This window comes from Filicampus tigris, chromosome 13 (assembly GCF_054856515.1).
Source record: "Filicampus tigris isolate MCC_2025a chromosome 13, RoL_Ftig_1.0, whole genome shotgun sequence".
NCBI lineage: Eukaryota > Metazoa > Chordata > Actinopteri > Syngnathiformes > Syngnathidae > Filicampus > Filicampus tigris.
Genome location: NC_141229.1, coordinates 8464319 through 8479761, shown reverse-complemented (window position 1 = coordinate 8479761; position 15443 = coordinate 8464319). Strand labels below are relative to the sequence as shown.

General features: G+C 40.8%; 2 protein-coding genes across 4 annotated transcripts in view; one reads left to right on the top strand and one right to left on the bottom strand.

The window, feature by feature from the left end:
• wdr25 (WD repeat domain 25) overlaps nt 1-15443 on the bottom strand; it is a 100122-nt gene that overhangs the window by 36556 nt on the left and 48123 nt on the right. The window lies entirely within an intron of this gene.
• The window catches only part of begain (brain-enriched guanylate kinase-associated), a 133800-nt gene that overhangs the window by 102726 nt on the left and 15631 nt on the right, over nt 1-15443 (top strand). For all 3 annotated transcript variants that reach the window (XM_086048901.1, XM_086048902.1, XM_086048903.1), the window contains 2 exons: nt 5385-5546; nt 8203-8269. In XM_086048901.1, coding sequence (XP_085905027.1) covers nt 5385-5546; nt 8203-8269 — 229 coding nt within the window. The remainder of the gene's footprint in view (nt 1-5384; nt 5547-8202; nt 8270-15443) is intronic.

Genomic DNA, 15443 nt, shown 5'->3' with positions numbered 1-15443 from the left:
CGTCATGCATCTGGTTCGGAAGTGCGTGGCGCTGGTCCGAGTGGGTTTTCTATTACGCTCCCACAGTGCACTTGACAATGTGGTGACAGAAAGTAGACTACAATTGAAACCATCTAAAAGCGGGTCCAAGTTGTGGCACAGGTGGTGTAATGCGATTTTGGTGGATTTCATCAAGGCGCAGGCAGATTCTGAGCACCGCGGACGTGTGTGTTGGATTTTTTTTTTTTTTTTTTTACTTCAACTTCAGCATACGACAAAACTGTCAAAAATGGCGAAAAGTTTCAGCTCTTCAAGCCCGCCCCAAATCCAATCTTCAGCCCAATCTGCTGGGCCAAAATGAACCCAACATTGGTTATAGGAAACGCGGGGGTCAGGAAAACAACCCAGAGAGCGTACTTAGCTACTTGGGTGACATTTTAGCGGAGCTTTTGGGAAATAATTTCCATGTCATTAGCTATTTCTTTCACTCAGAACTTCATCCATTGGCCAATTTCTGATCACACGGCGTATAAATTGCAGCGGCATAAAGCAAAGGCGCGCAACGGGAAAGGTTTACTTGAGGGTCATTTGCCTTTTTTTTTTTACATTAGCTCTTGGCGGGTTATCAGGTTCGCACAAGGTAGGATAACAGATGCACGCGCACGCATTCATCATCGCACTGATGTATTGAGGAATGACCTCTGCGCTCAGCCAGTCAATAGCTCGATATGTCTGCAAGCTGCGTGCCTCTTTTCATGAAACAAAGCCTTGAAGGAGAAAAAATGTATTTTCTGTCTTGTAATTCATGTGAGGGGGTTAACTTAGGTCAGCTTCTGTTCATCTTCCTGTCAACAACTTTTAATATGTAATCATTTAAAAAAAAAAAATCATTTTTAATGATGTATAGTTATTCTTCCATTTATGTTCCCTGTCAGTGTTGGTGGCTTTGAACATGTTCCGGCATTTAGCTTATATCCATATCAAATGTCACCATTTTTGTGCTTTTCATGAATTTATGCTTAAGTTATTAATATTTTTAAAAGTAGTCAAGGGAAATGTTACAGTCGCCGTGACTATTTTTTTCTGAAACTTTTTCCTCAAAATATCATCTCTGTGCTCATATATGACTTTTGTCTACTTTTTTCTCAAAATTATGACCTTTTTATTAAAACCGTCTTTGTAAAATTACAATTTTTTTCATGCAGTTATGACTATTTTCTCACCATATTACAACACAATTCTAATAAAATCATGGCTATTCACCTCGTTTTATGACTTTTATCAGTTCTAAAGTCGGTTTAAAAAAAAATAAAAAATTCTACCAAGTTTATTTTCGTAAGATTATATCTTATTTGTCTCTTCTTCACATTGTTTTTGCAAAAACACCTTTTCCTTTCCCCCAAATTTGAATAAAATCATGAATAAAAAAAAAAACAATCCTTGGAACTTAATCCTCAAAAAATACACTTTCTTCCCTTTAAATATAATGACTTCATTCTTGTAAATTTGTGACTTTTTCCACAAAATGTTCATAACTTATACCTGTAAAATGAAGACTTTTTCTCATATTTTTAGGATTTTCTTCCCCATGAAACATTAAAACTTTATTCTCATGAACTTGTTTTCTTTCCTTCTTTTTCAAATATTACTTTTTTTTTTAAACTTTAATCCCCCCCAAAATGTTGTCCTTGTCAAGTCCTTTTTCCCAAATTTTAAAATTGAACCATAAAATAAAAAGGATGATTTTTTTTCCCCTCCTTGTAAAATTGCAGCTTCTCAAGAAATTCCAACTTCCTTCCCTCGTAACACACCTCCTTCATTTTTTTTTCACATCAGTGTTTATTTCCATTAAAAAAATTGTTGACCTTCAAAAGTTCATACTTTAGGCCTGTAAAATCAAGACTTTTTTTCACATTGTGATTTTTTGGGTCTTGAAATACTACAACTTTATTCTCTTAAAATTCTCACTCTAAAACATTTTTTTTCCTTTTTCATATATTACAACTTGTTCATATAATTCAATTATAATACAAGTATTGTTTGTTGTCTTGTAATACAACAACCTCCGATGGAAATGGTTGAAACATAAAAATCATTAATAAAATCACTGAATTCAGACAACTTTACACCTTATATTACCGGTAATTCTTGTAAAATATTGATTATTTCCCACTCACATAGTAACCGAATAACATTAGTCTTGATTTAAGAATTATTTTTATCATTAATACATCATATAACACCCCCCTCCAAAATGAGGACTTCTTTTTAAGTTTTACTCACTCTCTATATTCTTTTAACAAACTATAACTTTCCTCGAACTGTTCAGTATTTTTTTTTCCCCACATATTTTTCTTTCAGTATTTGAATCTACTAAGATTCTGAATTGTAGATGCTTACTCCATTAGAATGATTTTTCTAAAGGCTTTGGAATGTTTTGGATAAATAGCATGACTATTTTCAATGGGAAATCAAACAGGAAGAGTCGCATCCTCTCTTGACTCGTACCCGCTGCTATGCTCTGTTCTAAGAGTGCTGCTTTTACCAATGCACACAAACGGACAAATCTCTGCTCAACCAAACAAAATGTTCTGACAAATGTGTGCCGCTTCAAAAGCTGTTTTTGTTTGTTTCCCCTTTCTGCTCTCTCGCCAGGGTCATCGCAGATAGCCAACTCCTGTCTGCCTCCCCGGACAAAACTTAAAGAGATTTGCTTTATGGTTAGAGTTCAATCTTGGCAGCAGCAGCAGCAGCAGCAACTTATGTCACACACATGAGCCAAGGCAGACACAAAGCTATGAAAAAGATATACATTGGCAAAACAGCCCTCAAAAGCCAGAGAAATGGTTGCAAACATCAAAAAAGAAGGTAAGACGAGTCAACGTGTTCCTCATTACTGCGGGGGGGATCCATTTCATTCACTGGGACGGATGGGAATGAATTCACCGTGGGGGGGCGTCGCCATTAAAAAGCCATTTCAAGCTAATGTGGCGTCTTTTCATAGCCATTTGTCATCCTCGCTTCTCGTCACGGATCGGCCGCCGAACCGCGGGAACGTCAAAGGCCGCTCGCGCTGACTTAATTAAAGCAAATTAAACAAGACGCCACTCACAGGTGGTGGAGTGCTTTATGTTATTGCAGATATGTCATAACCATGTGACGGGTTAAAAACGTACATTTTGGTCAAATGTTTCATTCTTTTTTTTTTAGGAACTATATTATATTTACTGGTAGGCCTACACAAATAAAGGTGTTCGTATAATCACTGTTCACTTATATTTTTGGGGTCAATATCACTACAAAGTGTCTTTTGGGGTCTTCATCGGAACCGAATCACGCGGTCGTCATGGCCAAACCGTTGCACACAAACCCGTAAAATGACAAGAATCTTTAAAATAGTTTCCTTCATTTTATTTATGAAATCATCATTTTGTATACCGGATTTCTAGGTCCATGAGAAGATATTTGACAAAAGGAGTTGATCCTGAATATTTTTCAGGAGTTTTCATAATGTTGAACCTTCTGCATGTGTCCCTGAAATTGCTGTCCACCCTGTCATTACGGAGTAACTTCCCCTTTAAGAACCTCCCTGATGTTGTCAGTGACATCACTATCATTGTCTTTCTTCAGTGGAGGCGAGTAAATATTTACACTTGTTGCATAATTTTCTACATGTTCACGTGTTGTTGGATGCGGTCAAGCGCAACATGTCCACTCTGTCATAGTGAAATATGGACTGATGTGAGAAACCCTTTAGGAAATGTTAAATATATCGTCTAAACAGTACGCAGTCAGTTTGCTAAATGAATCAAGGTCCACTGTGAGCTCATTAAATGCCAAAAATGTCCACCCCGTCATTGTCCATCCTGTCAGCCAGCTCACATAGGTTTCTGTACATTGTTAGCTTGCCGTTAATTAATTTAAGTGTATTTTTAAAAAAACAACATATATTTTTTTTATTTTTAGTGTAGGAGCTTGACCAAATACAGTATGTATTTCTAAAAGCATAGATTCCACTTAATATGCAATGAAGTTCAATGAAAAATCTCAAGTTTCGGGGGTACAAATTGAAATTGGGAGGTCTCAAAGCCACCTTATGGTGATTTTGACAGAAATGTTTCAATAGCATACCGAAGGTACATTGAATTGCATTGAAAACGGCAAGTAAGGTGTGGATTATGAGCGAGGCCTTTATTTGCGCAAATATTGCGCAATAGAGTTTTACCAGAATACTACCATTTATGTGAAGTGAAGGTGATGTTTGGGGATTTGGTGAAATTTCATGATGAACATAAAATGCACTATAACCTCTACAGGTGAACTTAATTTGACCATGGCAGCTTGAAAATATGTAGTTGCCACCATTTTAATGGAAATCCTTTTCACTAATGACGAGGAGGCTGAGGTTGAGAGGAGCAGCCGCTTAAAGAAGTTGTATGGCTTCATCTGATTGTAATGGCACAGCAGGATCTGGGGGACTTTTGGCTCTTCCTTGAGTTTCTCTTTGACCACATCACTGTACGTCATCACTCTCGTACCGCCCAGCTTGAGTCACTCGGACACCACGTTGGTTTTCTCCTCCCTGCCGTTTTGCGCAGTGCCAAAATCTCTTGCTGTTTTCACTCTGAAAAGGCTCCCCCACCATCTCTCTCCTATTGGACGCCCCGAGAAGTCGTCCGAGCGCCAACCTGCGCGGCACGCCGTTGCGCCCTTGGGCCACGTCAGCACATACCGTACACAAAACGGCTTGGTTGACGGCATGCTGCGCTGTGCTAAGTGCAGCGTGAAAAGGCCTCCTATCGTTGCGTGGAAATGAGCTGCATAAAGTGTTTCTATGTGGTCCGCTGAAGTAATTAAATAATACAAGAAATATTGGACACAGTAGTAACCACAAGCACAGTATGAAACACATTGTTAAATTAATAACTCCCTGACAGGGTTAATGAGTAAAATTGTGAGTATTATTAAATGAAAAAATGAGTGTTATTATTTGGTTACAATGTTTGATAGCTTGCTCATACTGGATCTCATTAGATTGTACTCGTGCACTTAATGAACAGAAAGCGGTGATGTCTCGTAGGGTCCGGTCATACTATTTTCGATTCTAGAAGAAATTCAACAGGAGGCTTTTTGCACTGGAAATCACCATTCCACCTCTGGGAGCTTGTTTCTCAGCACTGCTCCCTCCCTGTGAATGCTTCCTGATTAGTATTCCTCGTCCATCCATCTCCCGCATGGTACCTCTCTCGCTGCTCTCACTTTCAGACTGAATTACACTCCATCCAAAAACAAACACACAACCTCCGCGTTTACTCCACCTCCTTTTCTTTGCTCGGCTCAATGAACAACTTCCTAACTCCCCCCCCCCCCCCCCCCCCCCGCCCCCTAACGCTTTTGCCTCTCAGCTCTTTCCACGACCACAAGGAGGACCTCCGCAAGCGGCTGTCGTACACCACGCACAAGCTAGAGATGGTGGAGAGCGAGTTCGACTCCACCCGCCAGTACCTGGAGACAGAACTGCGGCGGGCCCAGGAGGAGCTGGAGAAGTTTACGGAGAAGCTGCGCAGGTGCGTGCAAGTAATGTAGGATTATAGGCAGTGGCATTTCTAAAATAACTCGGGGGGGGGGGGCGGCCCCGGGCATGGAGCCCTCCAAAAAACAAACATGTTTTGGATTTTTTGGGGGGGTAATCTGATAATCGACACACATGAAGAACTTAATTAAAAAATTATTGAAAGCCACTGTAACAGTATACAGCGTTTGAACATTAACACTACGCTGAAATACAGTCAAAGAAAAACTTTTAAATGATTCAATTAAAACGTATTGTATGTTAAATAAACATTTTACAAACTTCTTTCTCAAACTTCTCTTATTCTTTGCAGTAATATGTTCTATGAGCCTTCACTAGTCAAAAACATTGCATTCTGATGAATATTGCGTTGAGGAGCAAAATCCACTTGTTTTTAGCCATCTCAGGGGGCGGCCATTTTGTCACTTCTGTCGACTGAAAATGACATCACAGTTGCTCAGGGCTCAGGTAACGACCAATCACGGCTTGCATGTTTTCTGAAGATGAGTCATGACAAATGGTACCGGTACCACATTTTGCGCCTCACTGGATGCTCCAAATCGTCCCACCTCCCGGTGGCCAATATGGGCGCATCAGAAGAAAAAGCACAATGAAATTAATTGCTGCATTAAATCGTGATGCGCAAAATGCTTATTTCTTTACATGCTATTATGTATTACTGTTTTAATAAATAACAGTTTTATAGTGGGGCATTTTTTCTTATGGGGGGTTTAGGCTGGAATGGATTAATGGCATTTCCTTTTCTTTGAATTTGTCAAGATAATTTCAGATATGAGTGTTTTGAGTTACGGGCATGTTCACAGAAAGAATTCAACTCATACCTTAAGAAAAAATATCATTTCAAATTTTATTTAATGATACCACAAATGATTGCAGGTGATTTTGCAGACCCCCAAGCTACGGCGCAAGGGCACCCATCTTGAGCACCATCAAGCTTTTATAACTCTGGGACAGATGATTTATGACTTAGGTCAACCAGTATCACCGAACATATTGTGTGTGACTTTAGAGGTGTTTTATGTCAGAGGACTTGGCACATTTCATGTAATTGAAGTATACAGTCTTAAGTAGAGGAAGTCAGGAGAAGAGCTTTCCCCGCCGGCTGTATGTTAAATTTAGCTACATGATGGTATCATCGGGGGAGGAAGGAATAATATTATACGGCTTAATCTTCCAACAACAAGGGGGCACTAAGAGCCGAACAGTCGCTTCTCTTAATGCTTGGTCGCAAATGAGAACTCAGTGCCTTAATGGCCGCTCTCGCCGCACTTGTTTGATCTCCATCAATTTAGCAGCGACACCTCATCACTGCCTGCCCGCCCGCCCGCCCGCCGCTACCCCCACCATGTGTTCATTTACTCGCCTCCTTCGCCCTCTCAAACCTCTCTCGGATCGTTATTTCATCGCCGTTGTCTATGGCTGATTCATGGATTCATATTTTTTTTTTTTTTTTAATAACAACAATGTACCTAAAGAGGTGAGGTGGGCGAGGGGGTGGAGTGGTAAAGAAAAACACCATGTCAAGATCATGAGAACAAAGTGTGGCCCTCTTCTTCCATTGAGACTGTGCTAAAGTGTACTACTAAGGAATCGACTGATAAATGCATTTGAAATTGAAAAAAAAAAAATGCATTTTTTGGGGCCTTTTTTTTTTTTAACATATTAACATATTACAACATAAGAATATGGAGATAATGACAGTCAAACACCTGCCACTCAAAATTAGCCCAAAAAATGGGCCGATTTTTGCCGATTTTTCTCCCTGTTGTTAAGTTAACCAAGCACTAAGGTACAAAGCCTTGTAAAATAGTCAAATGTGCCTGTAATTTCTATCTTTATTGTTGAAAGTGTCAAAGGTTGTTTCTCAATGCTTGCGAAGGTAGCAATTGTGGGATTCGTGAACTTGCCAGACGAATGTTGGCGAGAATCAGGCGGTTGCATCTGTCATTAGTGACATTTTGCAACTTTTCACGATGCTTAGAGTCAACGCGCGAATGTTTGCGAAAGACAGATGCCAACTATTACTGGCTAGATTGCAAAGATTAGCAACTATTTGCCACTCCTTTGCCACTCTTTGGGAAACCGATGGAAGCAACCAATTGAAAAGGTGCAAACCTTCCCAGGCATTCAGTTCTCTGCTGTCCACCGTCAAAGACAGATATAGATTTTTTTTTTTCAATTAATTAGTTGTCAGAATTTTATTCTGGCCCATTTTCGGTCGGGCCCTACTAAAGAACATCGGAGCAGAGACACATTTGTTTTTCCAGCGAACAATAAAGGAAAACAGAGCTCAAGTGCTCTGCACAAGCTTAGTGATGCCTGCTCATTAAATATTTACACATAATTCTTCCTCTGTTCGTACTTGAGCAAACCATCAATTCGCTCTGTTTCATCTGGAGTAGATTTACATCTCAAATCTGAGTCAATAATGCAGCATATGCCACAAATCTCATCCGTTGAAGTGCTGTAATTGAAGTTCTGCCTTTGGAAAAAAATAAATAAATAAAATAATAAATGTATGTGCAGATTACTAGTTTATTTGTGCGCACAAATGGGGCACCGGCTATTAGCTCTTCATATGTTGTGCTTTGCATTCTAATACGGCGCAATTGTTTTGCTTCTTTGTTTAGGATCCAGAGCAGCTATGCAGCTCTGCAGAGGATCAATCAGGATTTGGAGGACAAGATGCACAGGACGGTAAGAGACTGACGTTGTTTGTATCCCTTAAATCAGCACCTTCTGTAAGAATGTTTTCATGTAATATTCTAGTTACTTCATCAATGTAACAGTATGGTTGAATACATCCGTTAAAATGAATGGATCGATTTTTTTTTCTTTGAACTTTTGGCAAAGCGGCTCTGACAACAGATGTGATCCCCATAAAATTTCCTGTTAGTGCCCCGCAGAATTTTGTGTGAATTCCCTTAGGTCCACGTAGCAAAGTGTTTCACGAGTACACACATAAAGTGAGACAAATTCGGTCATTTTGCTTTGAAGCTGCCATTTTAGGGTCATTTTTGCCATTTATAGTGATGCAGGATGATGAATATGTAATAAACCGGAGGCAGCCGTAATTTTCGTGGGTGTTTTTTTTGGCGGTGGGTGGGGGGAATTCAGCCAGTTTCTCATCATAGCATGAAATTTGGTAGGTCTATCATGCACAAAATAGTCTAAAAAATCTCATGCTGTAAAATACACAGGATGTCTGAGATTTTGGATTGGATTTAGCTTTGCTTTTTCCCCGAGTGACTTAAAAGTCTGAGAATTCCTGTCCGGTTGCCACCAAATTTGAACCACATACGTCACCAACTGCGGTCCTCGAGGGCCCCAATCCTGCATGTTTTAGAATGTCTCCCCTCTCCAACACACCTGTTTCAAAACGATCAGGACTATTATCAGGCTTCTGCAGAGCTTGCTGATGAGCTGATCATTTCAATCAGGTGTTTTGGAGGAGGGAAAACATTTCAACATGCAGGATCGGGGCCCTCGAGGACCGGAGTTGGTGACCCCTGCACTAGAAAGATACGACGTGAAAAAAAAAAAAGACTTTCTATCATTGCATGTGGACTAAAAATGCCAGCAGAGTTCAAGGAAACCCCCATTAAATAAATTTTTTTTTTTTTTTAAAAACACTCCAATAATTCTGCTGCAGTAGTTCATGGCTTGATCACAACTCTTGTGTATAATGAGTACGGTTTTCATTCATACTGTTTTTACTTATGCAGTCTTCATGACTGCCGACGGTACCAAAAAGGTTGTTTGTATTTTATATTCCAACAAGTAGTGTATAATCCTCATTGCTTCGGTAAGAACAACAGTTCTCACAAAGACTCATAAAAGATGCATGAAGGTCATGTGGATTTGTAACCTCGAGTGTGTGTGCGTGTGTTCTCACGCAGACCACATACAACCAAACAGTTTATGATCCAAAGTTTGACCTCCAACAGCGCGCTTATTTCCGCTGCGTTTACGAGAAAGACATCAACTCGGCTTTTGTGGGATTGTACTGTATTGTTTTCCCCAGTTATTAAACACAGCCAATATAACAGTTGGTAAATCCAACAGAATTAATGAAGCGTTGCCATGTTAAAAATCACAGCAGGTTACAAAAATCAGTTTTGTTTTGTTGTTTTTTTAATGCTACAACCCCTCACCTGCGCACATCTTGTATTGGCACAAAGCCAAATATGAATGTATCCTCACCTGCGCCAAACGAGAGAGGCAATGAGATGCACCCAAAATAATGTCAAATACACACCAGCATAAATTCAATGGCCACACCATAAGGTACACTTGCGCAATCTAATGAAATCCAGTGGAAAAACTCACCTAATCGCTGATTTTGTGTTCAGGCCAAAGCCTTGTCTATTATAAAACTAGCGATTTGGCACTATCTCGTGGCATTTTGCAGCCAAAGAACCATTCTGAAGGGAGAGGACGAGCTTCGGCTTTTGTCTTTACAGAGAAAAAATGTATTGCTGCCACCTTGTAGCATTTGTAGGCAATTACAAGCCTTTCTGGCTGGCCACGGTAGGCATTATTACCAACCTTGAGGAACAATATATTGTCATCACAATTTTTTTTTTAAAAATGAGCTCATCCTTGTTTTAAAGGAAAAACAAACTAATCAATTTCAATGGAACTTGATTGAGGGCTGGTGCATGGGCCAGGAAAGAACAGATGGAATTTTGGCGCAAATCTAGATAAAAATGTAGATTGAGAATTATTTTGGGGAGAGTCCATCTCAAAACCAAAATGGCACCGTCAGTCCATTTGTAACATGTATCGTGAAACTCGATGGAAGCAGACAAAACAACGCGTTCGAGTGTTAAATCCAATGCACCAATTCCATGTGCCACAATACATTACCGTAATCAGAACAGCCGTGGGAAAAGCGCACATTAACGTAAACATGACGACTTATCAAGCTGGAATTCTGTTGCCTATTTAGCACAGTAATCGCGATTTTTTTTTCCTCCACTTTTCTGAAAGCAACGGCTTGATATAAACAAGTTACAAGTTCTTTGTAGTTTTAAACAAGTTCTCCCGGTGCAGACAAGCTGTGGTAGGACGCTGAGATTCAAATCCGCAAGCGCAGAAGTAAGTCTTGCAAACCTGTTTGAAAACGATTACGGCTAACTGTTGCTCCGCACACCTCAGCCGTAGTCATCCAATCGCATTAGGAGGAGAGTTTCAAGCCCCCGCGCCCCGCCCACTCCAACAAGCTTAAGAAGCTATCAGGGCAAATGATGAGCTGGGGCCCCTACAAGCGAGCTCCACCCGTGTGACTCGAGCATCTCCATTAAAGCGGATCGTAATCTCATCACGACTTTGATCCACGGGGAGACTTGGCGGCCCCGCCACGCACACTGTGATGGAAAGGGACTGTGGGAAATGATTTGCCGCAGCGGGAATATTGACCCACGACAAGCTAAACGGGCTAAAGGGGGGGGGGGGGGGGTCATCTGATTTGTCCTCGCTCTCATGTCTGAATTCGATATAGTCCGCCGTGTTAAAGGCTTGTTCAAAGAAGCAACATGGATCAATTGGATTTGCCAGGTTGTCATGGCAACACATCTTTGGGTAAAACTTCATTTGAGCCAGTAAAATGCTCGCTGGGGGGTGGGGGATGGGGTGTATGAATATTAACAGGAACATGTCAGTTCAGGAACCCTATTTGCTCAAATGATCTCTCCTCAATCAGAAAAGACGTCACAATTATTAATGCTGTGTACTTAAACCCCCCAAAATACGACTCAATCTAAGGCTAAGAACCGAGCCCTGCGGGGAGAAAAGTCCAAATCTGTATTTCATCCCATCCGAAAAGGTTTGTAATTGCCTATCGATGACACAAAATGGCGGAAAAGCACTTTTTTTCAGTTAGGCAAGGCTATGGGCGGACTACATAAAGGGTTCTCCACCTACTTCAACATACTGCAGGTCCTTGATAACAAGATGGCAAAAGATAGCCCCGAAGCAATATTTTTTATATTAGACATGGCTTTGGCTTGTGCACGTACATAGCAAAGATGTGATTTTTTTGTGTTTGTTCAAATAACAGGATAGGCTTCTCCAAATGAACCGTAAATATGTGGTCGGTAGGCTTAATTTTATTCATTTTTTATATATATATTTATGTATATTTTATTTATTTATTTTGTGTGAGAAGTCCAAATATTTACATGCCATTGTTTCATGAAACATGAATAGTTGAAGTGATAAAGCAAAACATTTGCTTGCATTATTGTTGAAATCTGACTGACTGACTTGTGTTTATCTTAGTTTGGTTAAGTCAAGATAAATATAAAGGCCAAAACATTTATATATAATACATCTGATATTGTTTATTGTTATGAGGGTTAATTTATTGCCCGTGTTTGTTCAAAAATACATGGGAAGACATCAATCACAATTGGATTATTTTAAATTGTTTAGCCCTAGTTCGCGCTATGTTGAAATGATACACCCCGACTGAAAGACAAGCTTTGTATGTCGAAGAGGAGCTCGTTTTAGCCTGGGTTGTTACAAGAAGTTAAGAGAGTCTTTTCCGCAAGGGTTTGTTCTCTTCACTGTACTTCCTTGAGACCAGTTTCTATTTAGAGACGGCTTTGGCGTTATCTTTTGACTGAGTGCTATAGAAAGAGCACAATAACATGAATAAGTGGATTTGTGAATAGGTGAACGCACATACAGGCAGGGGGTGGGGGTGGGGGGGGGATTTCTGGACGGCCAAGGCAACAATAATAATTCCATATCACAAGAGCATCCCAACTAGAATGCGTACAGACCCCACTGTGGTTTGTGCTATTCTGCAGCAACCCTCTTGCCGAGTCAAGAATAATAGCCTGTTCCCATCATGGCCCATTCATCTACACTGTCTCACACACACACACAAACACACACACGATTACATTCCAGTCAGGTGAACACTGTCACCTTTTCAAAGCACCTGTCCGAAACAGCGTTCACATTTTCTCCTTGGAAGCGGGCCTCGCGGCGTCGCCATTTGGTTTGATGTCGCGCCAGGCGTGTCCCTTTGCAAAAGGTGCCCTCCGCAAAAGGCGAGATGCGATCGGAGGCGTAATTAAGAGACGACCGAGAGTGCGGACAAGGTCGGCCAAGGAGTTGCGCTGCTTCTCACGGTGAGGTGATGAGAAGCACTTGTGATGACACTGCAAGGATTCACATTGAGATGAAGATGGATTATGACGGGTAAATTACCCGGAAAATGTTTGCGCTGCTGAAATCAAATATGAACACCGCCCAGCCTGAACCGCCGGCACAACTTGTTCATTACAGTTCATTCATTTATTTCGAGACTCGCAACTAACGTATAACAACTTTTAAAAGGGAAATCGACCAAAACAATATTTTTTTCAGGAATATGTTCCAAGCAGGCCACTAGTTGAAAGAGGGCATTCTGATTAATATTGTCTTTGTGGTTAACCCATTAAGGACGGGAGCGCATAACCGCGTTTCTACCACTAGAGCCGGGAGCGCTGTTGCATCTTTCGACCTTTAAAGCGGGGAGAGCGGATGCGTCTGTATTTTTTTTTAAATTCAATTCTCCGTCTCTTAGTCAATTTAATGCATCAGAATATACACGTGGCGGTGTCACGGGACCGCAGAGGATGTCTCTTGCACTGACACGTTATTTTTACATCTTCGATTGAAACAGTAAATAATAATAAATTCTGCCTGTGTGAAAGTGTATAAGCTCTTTAATTCTTTTGGAATGAAGTTTCGGTCTGCTACAGGGGCTGAGATATGAATTATTTTGTAAGTGTTGAATTTCTGGGAAAACGTCAGGTTTTCAAGGGTAATTCCAAAGGCGACCGACGGTTTTGGGGAGCTGTTGAAAAAGGCGCTTTAGGCCTTAATGGGTTAAGCAGCAAAATGCAGCCCTATTTAGCTAGCTCAGGGGGCGGCCATTTTGTCACTTCCGTCGACTAGAAATGACATCACAACTGCTCAAGTAACAACCAATCACGGCAAACGGAGAAAAAAATGTTTGGGTTGACTTCCTCTTTAAACACAGTCCCCAAAAAATGCAAACTGTAAAATTTACCAGCATATAAAATCCTGTGCCTATTGTAATGTCTGCGTTCACGTGTAGGCGTGCGACGTCGGTGAGTCTGCATGCGAGTGCCTGGGTGTGAGCTGTGGCCGGCAGCAGCTCCTGTGCTCGTTCGCTAAATGACTCTCCGTTACACAAGTCATGTCTAAAAAATTCTTTTTAAAGTCCCACTTAACACCGGTTTTATCGCTTGGTGCGCAAATAAAGGGCGAGCGAGGGAATGCATATTGTATCGCGTTCTCATCACACTTTTGACTGGTATCCTTTTACACAAAAGACAAAAAAAGACCCCCGAAAAAGAAGCACAAACCACTTGTGCAGTTTGCTCTATTTCGATACGACTTTTGTATTGGATCTCATTATGTGCGTGTGTACCTAAAGTTAGGTCTGCTGAGAAATGATCACTTTTCAAACAATGCCGATGCTATAAGCTAAGAGATCATCTTTGCATGATTTAAAAAGCCTTTCTTCAAACACAGTGTGAATTATGAATACAACGCACAGGGGCGATGATAAAACCGGCGCGCCAATTTATCCCCCCCACCCCCAAATCCAAAATGCACAGAAGCACGCAGGTTGTCAAAGGAGCTGTCCGCGGTGCTGCAAATAATTGTTTCCCCCCTGTAATCCTCCTAAGCGTCTTTGGCAGGCCCGTCTAACTAACTGCCGCTCGGCCACTGGCAGGAAATCAAAGTCTCACTCGTCCTAATAAGATTATTGTTCACCTCATTGGGGAGTCGCCCAACATTGTCCCGCAATGGAGTGTATTCAAATAGTGCGCATCCGCTGCAAAAAAAAAAAAACAACAACAACAACAACACACAGTCTGCATGGAGATGCCAAAAACAAAATGGGCGGCAGGGGGGTTGATTTGTCGTGCATGTTTTGTTCTGAAGACAAATAGAAACCTTTGGCTGCTGCCATGCACTTTATCATTGCGCAGTAGTGAAGGGCTATTTTTAACCAAGTGAATGAGAGACGTTAACGTTTCATGGACATTTTGTCAGTGGCTGGCCGTGCAATGGGTACCCGGATTTTTCATCCACTAATATTTACAACACATGACAGGTCACAGTTATATAAATCATCAATACTGTACAAAAGCAGAATATAACATGTACATAATTCAGAATGTATTTTAGCACATCAGGTTTTTGTTTTTAAGTTTGACCTATAAAAGCTTGCGCAATATGGATTTTATCATGCATTGTAATTTATATCTATAACGTTCCAGGAAAAAAAAAAAAAAGGGTGGAATGCTTCTAATGTGTTTAGACTTTGCTGAATGTGCCGATGTCTTATGTTTATATATTTATGGCCAATTGAAGTTATGGCTTATCTGACTCTTCCAACAATAGCGCAGCAAAACACGCTGACATGGCTCGGAGCTGCAATTAATCTGTAGCCCCCACACAGCCAATCAGAATTATTTGTGTGTTTGATCATGAAGGCCCAAGGCTCCATTTAATCTCCGGGGTCTCCCGATGTAGTTCTAGCATGGCCCGCCTTCCATTAAAAACAGCAATAGGCTTGTCAATATGCGTGCACATTTGAATTCCACAGATTATAATTCTAAATGTATTTATTTATTTGCCAGTAGGTATACACGGTTCTGGTAACGTTTGGATTTAAGTTGGTATATACAGCCAAAATGAGCAGAACCTTTTTTTTTTCTTTCTTTTTTTTATTATTATCGTTTTGGAATGCTGGTCAAGTTCCACACCCACCCCCCCCCATCGGAAATAATGCAAATTGTTGCTGGGTCAAAGGGTAGACAACCATACGTAGCGATTA